The sequence below is a fragment of the Lupinus angustifolius genome, unplaced genomic scaffold (assembly GCF_001865875.1).
Source record: "Lupinus angustifolius cultivar Tanjil unplaced genomic scaffold, LupAngTanjil_v1.0 Scaffold_78_6, whole genome shotgun sequence".
NCBI lineage: Eukaryota > Viridiplantae > Streptophyta > Magnoliopsida > Fabales > Fabaceae > Lupinus > Lupinus angustifolius.
The window spans coordinates 44067-59055 of NW_017723732.1; the positions used below are offsets into that span (position 1 = coordinate 44067).

At 29.0% G+C, this 14989-nt stretch overlaps 1 protein-coding gene across 2 annotated transcripts; it reads left to right on the forward strand.

Annotated features, from left to right (window-relative positions):
- Positions 1–1347: 1347 nt before the first annotated feature.
- LOC109339484 (naringenin 8-dimethylallyltransferase 2, chloroplastic-like) lies at positions 1348–14582 on the forward strand. 2 transcript variants are annotated; one of them, XR_002106666.1, is made up of 13 exons: positions 1348–1525; positions 3496–3543; positions 4547–4824; positions 4913–4996; positions 5701–5775; positions 7154–7237; positions 7664–7753; positions 10790–10891; positions 12800–12895; positions 12997–13068; positions 13148–13237; positions 13987–14108; positions 14464–14578. XR_002106666.1 is itself a non-coding variant. In XM_019576935.1 (13 exons), exons 1-13 carry the CDS (start codon positions 1474–1476, stop codon positions 14506–14508), a joined length of 1230 nt encoding a protein of 409 aa, XP_019432480.1. In that variant the 5' UTR covers positions 1348–1473; the 3' UTR covers positions 14509–14582. The 2 variants fall into 2 exon arrangements, 1 of the variants encoding a protein (XP_019432480.1); XM_019576935.1 differs by having other exon boundaries at positions 13148–13243; positions 14001–14108; positions 14464–14582.
- The last annotated feature ends 407 nt before the right edge of the window (positions 14583–14989 follow it).

Genomic DNA, 14989 nt, shown 5'->3' on the forward strand with positions numbered 1-14989 from the left:
TCAACTTCTCTCTCCCTCTTTTCTCTCTTCTCTAACTCCACCATTCCAAACAAAGGCTAAAGGCTTATAAAGCCTTTGCAAATGTCTCCTCCATCTTATGTGAGACTTTGAGTTTTTTTATTTCACACAAATGTCCTCATTAATGTCTCCATTAAATGAGCAATTATTTTGATTAAGTTCCGATAAATCCAAATATTAATTGACAAGATAAATAAAAATAACTAAATCTTAGATAAAATAATATATATCAATCCAAATATATATAAGAGGAAATGCTTATTGGAGCCATGATGATCTCCATTGAAGTCAATTTGGTCCTTGTTGAATGAATTATTACTCCAAAAAGAATATCCTGAACAATTATTTTAATTTTTTTTCCGTTTACTATGGGTACCACCGACTCATTCAATCCATACCCACCAAACCATTGACAAAATTTGCTAGATACTTAGTTTTAAAAGAAAAAATATTAATAAGGAGCAACTCTCCTTTTTATAAGAAGATCGAGCACCTTAAGCACTCTTGTGATATAATTTTTGGAGGAAAAAATTTGCTTATAGTAGAGAAAAAATTGAATACGTTGATAATATGTGAGTTTTATACATTATTACTATATCATTCATATTTTATTATTATTGACTCTTCAAAATAAGTAATATAAATGAATGGTGAGCAATACTGACCGTGTATAAATTATTACACCAGTAGTACATATTACACTCATTATAATACCAATAGTCACTAAATGAATTATTATAAAAAATTATAAGAAAAATAAATATGTGTCATAGGGTGATTAGAATAAAATGTTAGTTAGTTGTCATATCATCACTCAATAAAATTAAAATCATATGCATTTATCTTTTAATTTTAATCATTCAGATAAAATATAATAATTTATATTAAATCTTCTCATTTCTTACAATACCAAATATTCTCACTTAAGTCAACACCTATATAATCAAGTTAGTTAATAAAAAAAAATTAGCTCATTTATCTAACGAATTCAAATTAAAACACGTTTAATTCATCAATTTGGTTCATCAAACTAATTAATTAATCGAGTCTCCAATAATTTTCAGCTAATCTTCTCATTCCCAAACAAGGTATACCATGTAAGCATTTGAAGTCAAATCATGTTCATGCTAAGAAAAATCGCATTCAATTTAAAAAATGTATGTCATTTTCCCCTCCTTCAGATAAGTATTGAACATATATATATTAATAACATTTGATGAAGAGACCTACACCAATTGCCTGCCTCGTTTAACACCGGTATATTTTCTAGTTTATTTTAATGTATGCTGTTGTCATGCATGTCAATAATTTGCAACTTGCATGATTTATATAACATGATATAGCTTACCATTTTCGACGTAGATTAAGAAGATCTTGTTTTGTCTACGGAGAACTCTTCTGTTAATTTGCTTCATTAAACTACAGAACTAACAGAAAGTGAAGTTATTGATCGAGATGAATGTTATGATTGCTTCGTCTTTTACTATAGCTTCTTCCATTACAACTGGTATGTATCTCTTCTTCAACATTAGTGACTCGTCAATTTCTTCATGTTTCTTCAATTATATATCTATCATATATTTGAAAGAGATATAAATGTTGTTTGTAATGAAAGGATTACATTACTATAAAATGTAATCATAATTAATATTTAACTACTCGTAATATATCATTTAATGGTCTACCAAAAAAAATATAAATTATCTAATGCATCATATTTTTTCTTTTGATAAAGTTTAATAATAATAACGGCATACCTTAATAAAAAAGTAGTCTATAAAAAATTATGGTATAGTATTCGAATAATATTATGTTTTTTCAATGATAATTATGGTCCTAAACTAAGGATTTTCAATTTGGTTTTGGTTTTGGATTGAAACAACAAAAGAGTAAAAGACATTGAGATTAAATTTCTCCATTCAACATGTCTTGCTCAATGAATGAAGTGAAGAGAACAAAAGAGAAAACAATATTCGTAAAGAATTGAATTATTGGTCACAATGTCACTTTTACAAGGTATATATACTAAGGATTGAAAGAGGAATCAAAGACAACAAACTTAACTAATCAATCCGATAACTACTTTCATATAATTAACTTGCCAGCTAAGAAACAGAATCAAAAGCTAATAAAAACTACTCAAATTCTCCTATACATCTCCAATTTTGTGTTGCTCGAGTATGTTTCTCAAAATCTAATCAAAACCTACTCGAGTTCTCCTATACAACTCCAATTTCGTGTTGCTCAAGTATGCATGTGCTTCTCTACTTCTCATGCTAATAGGCAGTCCAATTTACCTATGTTATGACAAATTTGCAACTAGTTTAGCTATCCGACTTACTAGGGATATGATTGATCTTTCTATATGATTAAAATTCTGATAACGAGTAACAAACAAGATTTGCTGCTCCCATATTCATAATCGATCCAATATTTTATTTTAACAAAAACAAGACAAGATATGGGTGATATTCGATGGATTTGACTGTCTCAATTAGGTAATTTGATTAGTGGTATGCTGATTTGTGAATTAGAAAGATTGAGCATTGCCAAAATAGCTTTGTGATTATTGGAGTGAAAGTCATGCTTAATTTTCTTGAGTTTCTTTCCGGCAAGACTCATTGATTTATCTTCATTAACAAATTCATCATGATTTGCTACCAAGTTATTCACGTTAGTGTCTCTTTTATAGTGAGGACTGAGAAGGAAAACCATGTTTCCGATAACACACATCCAATGTATGACATGCCTTATTGCAATAGTTACACATCTTTGAATTGTAGCATCCTCTTAGTACATATCCTCTTCAATTATGAAAACTTGATCCTCTTCAATTGGCACTTATAGTAGGTCCTCTAAAACCTCTTCCTCTTATTTTTCCTCTACGTGGAAAATCTCTAGTGATATTAACCCAGACTCTAGGCTTATAGAAATGAAGAAACACTATTTTTATTAATTATTTACAATATTTATTTAGAATAAATATTTAAAGAAAGCATGAAAGTAGGTACACTACCCACTCCCTTTTCCTAAAACATCATGAAAACTTCTTTCTAAATAAAAAAACAAAGAACTGTTGTTCTTTATAATCTAAATTACCAATTATCATAATAAATTGCAATTAAGCATGTTTGTAGGGTTTTTATAGCTTAATAAGCTGATGAACATTCAACAACATTTTTTATAACAAGCATTATTGAGTGTTTGCCTAAAAAATTCAACAACACTCTTTGAAGCAAGCAATGTTGATTTGCATAGATTCAACAACGCTCTTTTTATTAAGTAAATATAGAATGAAATATATAATGCTGTTGAAACTAGTGACTTTTCAAGATTTTCTATACTTTTTAAATAAAAAATAAATGAAATTAACAAATATTTATATGCATAAATGTATAATTTATCTGAAATGCCCTGTTATTTGCTTAATATTATTTCCTTATATATTTACTGAATAACATTAAAACTCATTCGTAGGTGGGAATCGCCAGAGGAGCAAACAATGCGCCAAGACTTATTATTCCAGTATGCTATATATTTCTTTATTTCTTTAGTCCTTTCCTTTATAGTAAATAAGTAAAGACTAATTGACCCGGTTATAAAAAAATTGATTTATACATCACAAAGTTGTAAATTGAAATCGTGCTTATGTGAAAATTTCATGGCGTGGCGAAATTTGCCTTGACCTTAATAAGCCTCAAGACCAAACTCAAGTAAACTTAGTATATAAAAAAATAAGAATAACAAAGAACATGTTCACTTTGTTGTCTTTTTAAGTTCTTATAATTTGCCTTCAACACAACGCTTAATCCATTCCCAATTAGCTAGAACAAAGATCATCAGATGTTTTTAATATTGTCTTATTTATTGTCCTGAGTCAATAAGATATTAGCAGAGTAAAAATAAAATTTTAAAAACAAAAGATAATATTTTAATTGACTCTGATAAGGAATGAGTCACCGTTAACAACAAATAATATATATTTTACCAATTAAATTGATTATGATGGGTGTTGAACCATGTAATATTCACAAAATTATCCTATTACTAGGGTACCGAACACAAGAAATTACTACGAGGCATATTATGACATTTACTCAAGTTCCCAACAAATATTTTTGTTGTACTTATCTTTTATTTATATTTTGATGAATCTATTTGTTAGTAGAGTTTTAGAGGAGAGAAAATGAAAGAAAAAATATGAGAGTTATCAAATATATTGGTAAAATGATTTAAGTTATTTCTTTTCCTTTATTCATCTTTAAAACCCAACTCACAAATAATCTCGTATTGATTACATGAAAATTGTTCTTTACATCTTATTGGTTAAGCTCTATTTTCCCCATTCAAAAAATTAATTTCTTTCGAGTTATAAAAATTAAATATTTGGCCTTTTAGTCAATCTGAAATCCAGTGAGACACTACTTGATTAATATATTATTGGTATGATAAAAAAATATGTATATATTAATAAAGAAACCCTTATTTTATGTTCAACGCCCCTAACATTCCACTTTCCGTATTTTAGGTTCTTATGTACAAACTTTATGGCACAAAACTGGGAAAATCCAGAAGAAACATTGTGCTATGATGTCTTCAAATAGTTTGCAACATCGTTGCAAAGTTATTGAGGATGGGTTCAAATGTCAACAATGGAAGAGAAAGTGTACCATAAATGCAATCTCTGATGGACAATCAATTGAACCTGAATCCCAAGCTCCAGATAAAAAAAGTATGAAGGACTCTGTGAAAGATGGATTGGTAGCACTTTACCAGTTTACTCGGCCATATTCAGCAATTCCAATAGTTAAGATAAACCCTTTCTAGAATATGTCTTTAAACTAACTCTATCTATTGTTCTAGTTATATATAAGGGATTATATTTATTGTGTAGGTGTTGGAAGCAACTTCTATGTCTCTCCTTGCAGTGGAAAAATCATCAGATTTGTCTCTACTATTTTTTAAAGGCTGGCTGCAGGTGAAGTTTCAAATATGTTGATTGTTTAAAAACTTAGTCAAGATAAGTTATCATTTTATATTGTATTGAGTAAACCTTTAATGAGTTGAATAATAATAAGAATATAATTAAATATAAATAGTGAAGGATATGATGTAACATTTTTTATATTAATAATTAGGTATTAGCAAACTTATTACATAATGTGTATTGACTATAAATTAATTGATGCAAGTAGTATGCATTATTTTATTTACATTAAATAAGTTAGTCTTTCTAGTAGGTTGCCACTTGCTTGAATTTGATATTTTCTATTATGATGTAAATATTTTACTTAAACTAAATACTATGTTAATATCCCTTGTTTTTAAAATTTCTTCTATATAAATTTCTTATTTGTTAATTTTTCTTTTTTTGCAAAGTAAATTAATGTTAGCATGCTTTAACTTCTGTAATATATAATAGAGAAATAATTATTCGTAACTTAATAATTAACTATGTTATTTTTTTCACTCCTAACATATTGGTTTATAAATTTGTCTTGTATTTTTTCAATTACTTTTTTGATTTTTATCTTTTTAGCTTTGGTGTTATCTTTGAGTGATATCTTTTATTTGAGAGCTTTATCTTATATTATTGTTCTATTTAACATTGCATTTTCCCTTTTGAATTTGCTGCTAATTTATGTATATTTTCTAATACTTTTTATTTTTTATTTTTTTCAGACTGTGGTTGCTTCTGTCCTTATGATTATTGTTAACTGTGGCTTGAATGAATTGTGTGACCTTGAAATAGACAAGGTATGAAACATATTACATGCATTATTTATTTATTTATATTTATTTACTAGTGTTCTGGACTTCTAGATTTTATGATAATAGAAATATATTTCTTTATATGCCAAACTAAATTTAACAAGTACAAGGGGGCAAATATAAGAGGTTTATCAATGGAGCCACACTAAGAAAACAATAAAATACATTGCAAGCCATCAACCTATAAAAATGGAAAAGGGATCGTAGTTAATCCTACCGTAGGAAACGGACAAGCCATCAACCTATAAAAATGACGCCAAGCCATCAACATATATAAAAATGACACCAATCCATTATACTTTGGAAAATGTATAAATAGATGGTGATAGACCATTGCCCTCAGACCTATCCCCTATATTACATTTCTTTTTATTGTGGGAAAGAAGTGTAATTATGATTTCATTTAATTTGATTGATTCTTCACATCAAGCTTATGGAAACATAGTCATATGGTTCCTGCAATATTTTCCTTCAACTCTAACTAATTTAATTGATTCATATTATTAGATATATTTTTACCTAGGGCCTAGATAAATCTTGTTGAGTTACCATATTCATAATCCAACTTTGCCACAATTTGAAGTTACCACTTTCATATAACTTTTTCAACCCAAATTTGACATATCTTAAGAGTCACTTTTTTATACCAATTTTTTTTTGGAACAAACAAGAAATCAAGTAGTAAATAAAGATTTATGCTTAGATTACATTTTTAGGGTTTACATAATATATATAGCCCTATATCTCAACATTTTTACTCGGCCTAAACCCATAAGTGATATTGTTTTCTAAATGATCCAAGGTCGTGGCCAATACACTCCTGACCATTTATTGTTGCCTACAACAAATGTCATGTCCATTGCCATGTGTATGGTTGTGTGCCACAATGCCACATAACGCCGAAGTACAGGGTCGCATTGGCCAACTTGTCCTGGCCATGTGCATTGGCCAACTTGTCCTGGCCATGTTGCTCTCTGTAATTCTACATCCTATGAAGCTTCAATTACACGTCACTGCGGCCAATGTAATATGAATTATTTTATAATTAAAAAATAATTTTAAATTCAATGTGATCTGATGTAGTTTAAGTTACTATTGTCATCACAATTATAATATTACGGCTGCATCAGCTGTCGTCAAATTTTAAATCGCAATGGTAACAATGTATAACATTGGTCAAATTTTATACTAGCAATGGAAAGTGAAGAATAAATGTTGAGATTTTAGTGCAACTTTTGACTGTATATGAATGTGAGGTATCAGTGGACCAGGTCCATTATACTTTCTTTGACTTTAGTATGAGAAATGTCCTGCAATAATTGTTCAATAAGTATAATTGATATGTGATAAATGTTAATTGTAGATAAACAAGCCACATCTTCCATTGACATCTGGGGCATTGTCCATCGAGGCTGGTATCGCTATTGTTGCAGCATCAGCATTTCTGGTATTTTTTTATAGCAAAATATATTAGAAGCAACAACATAAGGGGTGCTAATCTAATAAAAGAAAAATCAATCAGTAATTTTTTGGTATTATATGGCTATGCAATAAATATCATTATTATCCCAATTTGCAAATATCAATTATCATTTAATTTTTAGCATGCTTCTTGGACACAAGTAATGACGCCTGCTTTATTTTCCTCTAGCAATTAATAACAAAAATAAGTTGTCTTTCAGTTTTAGAGAATCAATTACAATGACTATTTGTAAATTGTATAGTTACATGATATGTGGTAGCATTTTCGGTGTATGTTATCCACTTCTAAACGGTTCATCACTTTGACATTATTATTAAATAAAAGGTCTCTTTATTATTCGTTTGGTTCATCACTTTATAATGAGGCTAACCATTTAATTCTCTTTTACAGGGTCTATGGCTTTCATGGATGAGCGGTTCGTGGCCATTATTTTGCAATGTTCTCTACAACAATGTACTTGCGGTTGTTTATTCAGTTGATGTGAGTTCATTTGCATTTTCATACAAAAATGATTCAATTAAATAACAACTGGTTCCCATATTAGAGAATATATATGATTAATATTTTCATGAGCCAAATGAATAATAATGAGTACAATTGGTACACTAACTAAAGTACAAAAAGCTTTTGAAATGTGCCACCTATGTGACATATTTTAACATGTCATATACTCAAATAACAATCTAAATAAGAGACCACAATATCATCTTAGACATTAAACCAATGCCATGACCAAACACTTATCCAACAAGCTGGCTTAATAATACTCTCTCATGATCATCTCAAATATTATTTCATATTAATTTGGAAAGATCTTAAAGTCAAATTTGTCTCATATAACCCAGAGTTATTAGTTCTTTTAAATCATTTTTAGTTTATTTATCAACTAACTACAAATTTACATACAAAATACAAAAAAATAAGATATATGATATATATAATGTATGAAATACAAATACATATATAATAAGAAAATGACAGTATTTTCTTACATTTAATATAAAAATGTATATATAACAAATGAAACACGTTTTCTCACATTTGATAAAATACATATAAATTTGTATTTTGATGTTCAATATTTTCTCATGCCAATGGGCCGCCCTTTTGAAATGCCCACAAGTTAATAGGGCATATTCGGTATGTATTTTAAGGTAGATAGACATATTTTTCATGTCCCGCCGTCTAATAAATGTAGATATCCCATAGACTTTACCCAAATTGCTTATTAATCTTTTCTCTTATCTTTTCTGCCTAAGTGACTCTTCATCCTTTCTAGTTTTTAAGCTTTTGGTTTTTAAGTCTATTTTGCTATACACGACCATGACCAGAACATTCTTCTCTATCAAATTCACCTTTATAGAAATTCTATCCAGACAAAGCTAAAACAAAAAGCCAGCACCTTAGAGAGGATTTCGTTAGACCTAAAACCATGCATAAAGTTGTTTGCCTATATCCACCTAAAATCAGTATGGTTACTGCACCCAATTTCTTTTGCCATACATATTTTAAACCAGGCCTGTACATTTTGAAAACACCTAAAGCTACTCAAGTGCCTTGAACAAATGTTATTAATAAATGCTCATCAAACTCATTATATTATTCTCTTTTACAGGGTCTATGGCTTTCATGGATGAGCGGTTCGTGGCCATTATTTTGCAATGTTCTCTACAACAATGTACTTGCGGTTGTTTATTCAGTTGATGTGAGTTCATTTGCATTTTCATACAAAAATGATTCAATTAAATAACAACTGGTTCCCATATTAGAGAATATATATGATTAATATTTTCATGAGCCAAATGAATAATAATGAGTACAATTGGTACACTAACTAAAGTACAAAAAGCTTTTGAAATGTGCCACCTATGTGACATATTTTAACATGTCATATACTCAAATAACAATCTAAATAAGAGACCACAATATCATCTTAGACATTAAACCAATGCCATGACCAAACACTTATCCAACAAGCTGGCTTAATAATACTCTCTCATGATCATCTCAAATATTATTTCATATTAATTTGGAAAGATCTTAAAGTCAAATTTGTCTCATATAACCCAGAGTTATTAGTTCTTTTAAATCATTTTTAGTTTATTTATCAACTAACTACAAATTTACATACAAAATACAAAAAAATAAGATATATGATATATATAATGTATGAAATACAAATACATATATAATAAGAAAATGACAGTATTTTCTTACATTTAATATAAAAATGTATATATAACAAATGAAACACGTTTTCTCACATTTGATAAAATACATATAAATTTGTATTTTGATGTTCAATATTTTCTCATGCCAATGGGCCGCCCTTTTGAAATGCCCACAAGTTAATAGGGCATATTCGGTATGTATTTTAAGGTAGATAGACATATTTTTCATGTCCCGCCGTCTAATAAATGTAGATATCCCATAGACTTTACCCAAATTGCTTATTAATCTTTTCTCTTATCTTTTCTGCCTAAGTGACTCTTCATCCTTTCTAGTTTTTAAGCTTTTGGTTTTTAAGTCTATTTTGCTATACACGACCATGACCAGAACATTCTTCTCTATCAAATTCACCTTTATAGAAATTCTATCCAGACAAAGCTAAAACAAAAAGCCAGCACCTTAGAGAGGATTTCGTTAGACCTAAAACCATGCATAAAGTTGTTTGCCTATATCCACCTAAAATCAGTATGGTTACTGCACCCAATTTCTTTTGCCATACATATTTTAAACCAGGCCTGTACATTTTGAAAACACCTAAAGCTACTCAAGTGCCTTGAACAAATGTTATTAATAAATGCTCATCAAACTCATTATATTACGGGCGTTGGTTCAAGTGGTACATGCTTGATTCCCCTTAAGCAAGAACCCGGGTTCGAGTCTTGTGGATGGAAAAAATGCCCGTTGGGAGAGTTAACCCCACTTACCTGTGGATGTTCCCGGCTCGGACAAGATTGTCTCCAGTGCGAAACCAAAAAAAAAAACTCATTATATTGGTATAATAATATAATGGTTCAATCGATGATTAATTAGTTAAATCACGAAATTATATATATTATTATATTAATAATAATATTGAAAAGCTAATAAAGGGAGTGATGAGTAGTTTTATTTACACTTGTTAAAAAAAAAATGCATAACTTTGTGTTATATCATATTTTAGAATGTAAACAAAGGTATTGGTGATGTCATGGATCCTCCTATGACTTTTATTTTAAAATTAAGTTATTTTCATATATTTTTCTAATGTTAATTGAAAACTGATTGATTTGGTTGATATGGTTTAAATGAAAACCAGTTGGTATGGATGGCCTTCATCAGTTTTGGGTAATGTTATTGTCCATAATGGGCTCTCTAATATATTTGACTCAAAATTGAATGAAACTTATATAGTACATGAATTTTTTGACACTAGCTCAAACTATTTGAACATTTGATATTGAAATTTTTTATTGATAGCAATCAAGTTGGATTGTTTTTTATAACTTCATCGTTTTTGACAATTTTCAGTTGCCCTTGTTGAGGTGGAAGAAATCTTCGTTCCTTACTGCGATATACATTTTAACTAATATCGGAGTAGTAATACCAATCGGGTCTTTTCTTCACATACAGGTATTTTCATATTGATTAAGTTTTTTGTTTGTTTAATGATTAAGTTTTTTTGTTTAATGTATTTTCATATTAATATCGTAGTAAGTTTTTTTTTCTTCACATGCTGGTCTTTTCATATTGATTAACTAATATCCATATACATTTCATATTTTCATGTTGATTAACTATTTAACAACAAATCTTTATTCTTTATTTTAGGTTCACAAAGTTTATTTATGATAAACTATCTAAAACATTCGTCTATTCATAGAAAGCCTATATTCACTAGTAATTATCATGGTAAAAATATTATGCTAAGAAGTAGTGAAAAGAAAAAAAACGCATATTATATTAGTAGTTTTATTCTTTATGGATAGATTCATATCTTCAAATTAATTATGAGATGTGTCAAAATAAAAAGAAGTTTGTTATATGTTGGTGTAAAATTAAGACAACTATAACAAAATGATGAAATTAACAAATATTAGAAAGATATATAAATAACTAATTTGACTATTTATTTTGTTAGATGACCAAACTGTAATATAAAAATAATATAATGGAACAAATAGTATTTTAGGCAAAAATAATACACAGTTGGTAGTCCACATTTATAATTATATTTTTAATTATTTAAATCAGTATTAAATAAAAATTATTTTAGTAATGTATCATTTTCCAAACACATGCTAGCTAGTCTCACGGCAATAAATAAAATGATTAGATTGAAGCCTGAAGTTTAAAAGTTCTGTTTAGAAACTATGAAAAATATATATGTCAAAATTTGAAATCTGTGATATATAGATATAGCAAAAAAAAAAGGATATATATATTTCAAAATGGATTAGGGATGGTAACGGTCACAGGCGGACACAGGTAGTAGCTACCCGCTATCTGTTTGAAAATAGAGGAGCAATACTCCTACCTGCCCATACCCGTACGGGTACCCGCATGCGGGTTTTTGCGGGTATTTCTGTGTACCTGCGGGTAAAATGGGTACCTGTAGGTTTCCTATATTTTCATTGAATTTCTAATTTCTTATTTCTATTATGTTTTAAATGAGATGAAATTTAATTATTTTTGTGTATTTTGAATGATATTTGGCAAAAATGCTAATTCTAATGAATTTTTCTGTTTTTGTGGTTTACTATTCTCATTTACTTAACAAAAAACATATAATTTTCTTTGCAAGACATGTGTGTTTTTACACATGTAATAATATTTGTAGTGTATTTTATCACCAAATTCAATAAAAGATGTAAACAAGGTAAAAAGATGTAAAGAAAGTAAAAGAAGAAGATGTACATAGTGTAATAAAAGTTATGATAGCATACTTTTTATTTAAATTAAAAATAATATAATAATCATATACATAACAGATACTCGCAGGTACGGGTACCATAATACCTATACTCACCTGTATGTACTACGAGTATTTTTTAAAACCCATGGGTACCTGTTTGTGACACGTACCCGTATGAATTTTACTCGCAGGTACGGGGTTTTTGCCATCCCTAAAATGGATGACTAAATAAGTTATAAAGGGTTAGTAAGATTTACTTGCTAGAAAGTTAATGTGTCTAATAAATACCTAGATAGTAGCATTGTCGTGCTGATAACAACCTTAAGCATTAAAAAATTGATAATAAGTTTATGCTTGTTGTGTAACAATTTTTCTCAACTAGAAGGGTTATCTCCTACCCTTTTGACTAATGAATTAATCTTATTCAAAATATGTGACAAATGTCAATGAATTGAACTCTTGATATCTTTATCTTATTAGGGATATAGAGAGACCTTACACTCTTAGATTAACACTTTGTTGATAGCTCATTGTCTAACAATTTATCTCAGTTTCCTATGATCTTCCAAATCTACATTAGAAGGAAGTCTAATGCTTTTTATTGCTGACAAATTTTAAATTTCCAGACCCATGTGTTCAAGAGAGCAGCTACATTTCCAAGATCCATGCTTTTATCCACTACAGTTTTGAGTATTTTCTGTATAGTTATTTCAATGATCAAGGTGAGAAACTTTAATATTAGAACAAGCATAACTCTTTTGACGTCAAACTTCTATTTAACTAAGTGTACAGGATAAAAAATCTTAACCTGAATTTTATATAGGATATACCTGATATGGAAGGAGATGAAAAATACGGGATTAAATCTTTGACATTACGACTGGGTCAAAAACAGGTACATTCCTCTCTTTCAATAGCTTAATAGTCGTACTCTAATAATGTAGCTATGGCCATAATTAATTAATCTTTATTAGGTATTTTCGATCTGTATTTCACTTCTAAACATGGCTTATGGAGTCGGCATTTTGGTGGGAGCAACATCTCCTTATTTATGGAGCAAAATTTCAGTGGTAATGTGCTATATACTTCATATTGTTTATTGCAATATTTTAAATTGTGATTATAGTTACGGTACATTTATTACATTCGCATATTGTCACGGGAAAATATGATGGTACAGCCACAATCGTGGTTGTAATATTATTATCGAAATTTTTAAAACCATAATATTATGACCACAATTGTAATTATGGATTGCACTTTATAGTTGTAGTTTGTAGTTACTTGTGTGTGAACTTTTCTTCATTATAAGCCGTTATAACTTTTTCCCAAGGAGATGAGAGTGCAATTTTAATTAACTTAGTTGATATCAAATGTCTGTACTTGATATAAAGGGAAAGTCTCTGCTGTAAGTTAATATCAAATGTCTGTACTTGATATAAAGGGAAAGTCTCTGCTAAATAATAGACTATCCTCATGAATTTAATTACATTGTATGCACTTCATAATACTCTAAAATAAAATGACTCTTTCAAGGAGGCTCTATCAAAAGTAAAAACTAAGGTTACTCTATAAATGTTCATATTTTCACTCTTTTTATAAGTAAAATTATATTAATTAGAAGGTACCAAAGGTATAAAATTTACAAAGAGAAGTCAAATAACCACATAATTATAATAAGAATTTTTAGGACTAGTAAGAGTTTAAACGTTCATATAGATTGCGGTCTCTACCATTTAATTTGATAAATTGATAAAAAGAAGTGTACGTAGACTTATAGTTCATTATTATAATTTTAAAATTTATTCTCATATTCAATGTTGCTAGGTCTTGGGACATGCCACTCTCGCACTAGTTCTACAATATCGTGCTAAATCTGTAGATCCGAAGAACAAAGATTCTGTACAGTCCTTCTATATGTTTATCTGGAAGCAGGTACTACCAACTTTATAAACCATATATTGTTGTCATTTTTTATAAGCATAAGAGATATCGTATAAACTATTTATTCCTATTATTACAACTTCTACTTCATAGAGCTAAGTGGTAACTACTAACTTTTTTTTTTGGATACCACGGTACCTAATTACTTAGTGTTTTGATAAGTAAAACAAAAGTTGGCCTATGTTTAGACAACTACGGAATTGTTTTTTGTTTGTTTTTTCTTTTGATTTATCACATTAGAAGTTCAAGACTATCCCCAGCTAGCATTGAACATGAATATTGATAAATAATTTATCTTTTTGCCAATGACAATTTCATGCTGCTAATGACAGTTTTTTTGTTGCAGCTATTTACTGCAGAGTGCCTCCTCTTGCCTTTATTTAGATCATAAGGATGCAATTGCATTGTTGTTGACTTCAGAAATGATTCCACCTTTGTCAAATGTCAGCTTCATGTTGATACCGCCTTTGTCATTATAATAATCCTGTTATTCGGATACGTGTTTATTTACTGATGGATGTGATTTTTTGTGCTTGATTGGTTATGTGAATTGAGTTTTGGAGGGAATGAACAGGTTTAAAAGCCTCATACATGTGTTATTTGTAGTTCTAAATTTTACTCTTCTCTCCATTATCTTCCATAACCAACTTGTAAAGACACATTAAATCTTCTACCACAAAACATTGGTATGTATGTTTGTGTGTCTTTTCATGGGCCAGTCCATATATTTCTTTCTGTTTCCTAAATTCACGAAATTATTGTATTCATAGTATAAGGATTACATAACTCCATACATATATAATAATAAGATTTCTTAAGATGCAAAATGTTTTCTGATTTTGTCTTTTAACTTCTAAAAAAACATTCTAATT

Bases quoted from the DNA above. Each gene is read 5' to 3' on its own strand.
- LOC109339484 (XM_019576935.1), top strand. From the start codon at position 1,474: ATGAATGTTATGATTGCTTCGTCTTTTACTATAGCTTCTTCCATTACA. The intron at 1,526-3,495 runs GTATGTATCTCT...ACTCATTCGTAG, and splicing joins AGCTTCTTCCATTACAACTG to GTGGGAATCGCCAGAGGAGC. The intron at 4,825-4,912 runs GTTAAGATAAAC...TTTATTGTGTAG, and splicing joins CATATTCAGCAATTCCAATA to GTGTTGGAAGCAACTTCTAT.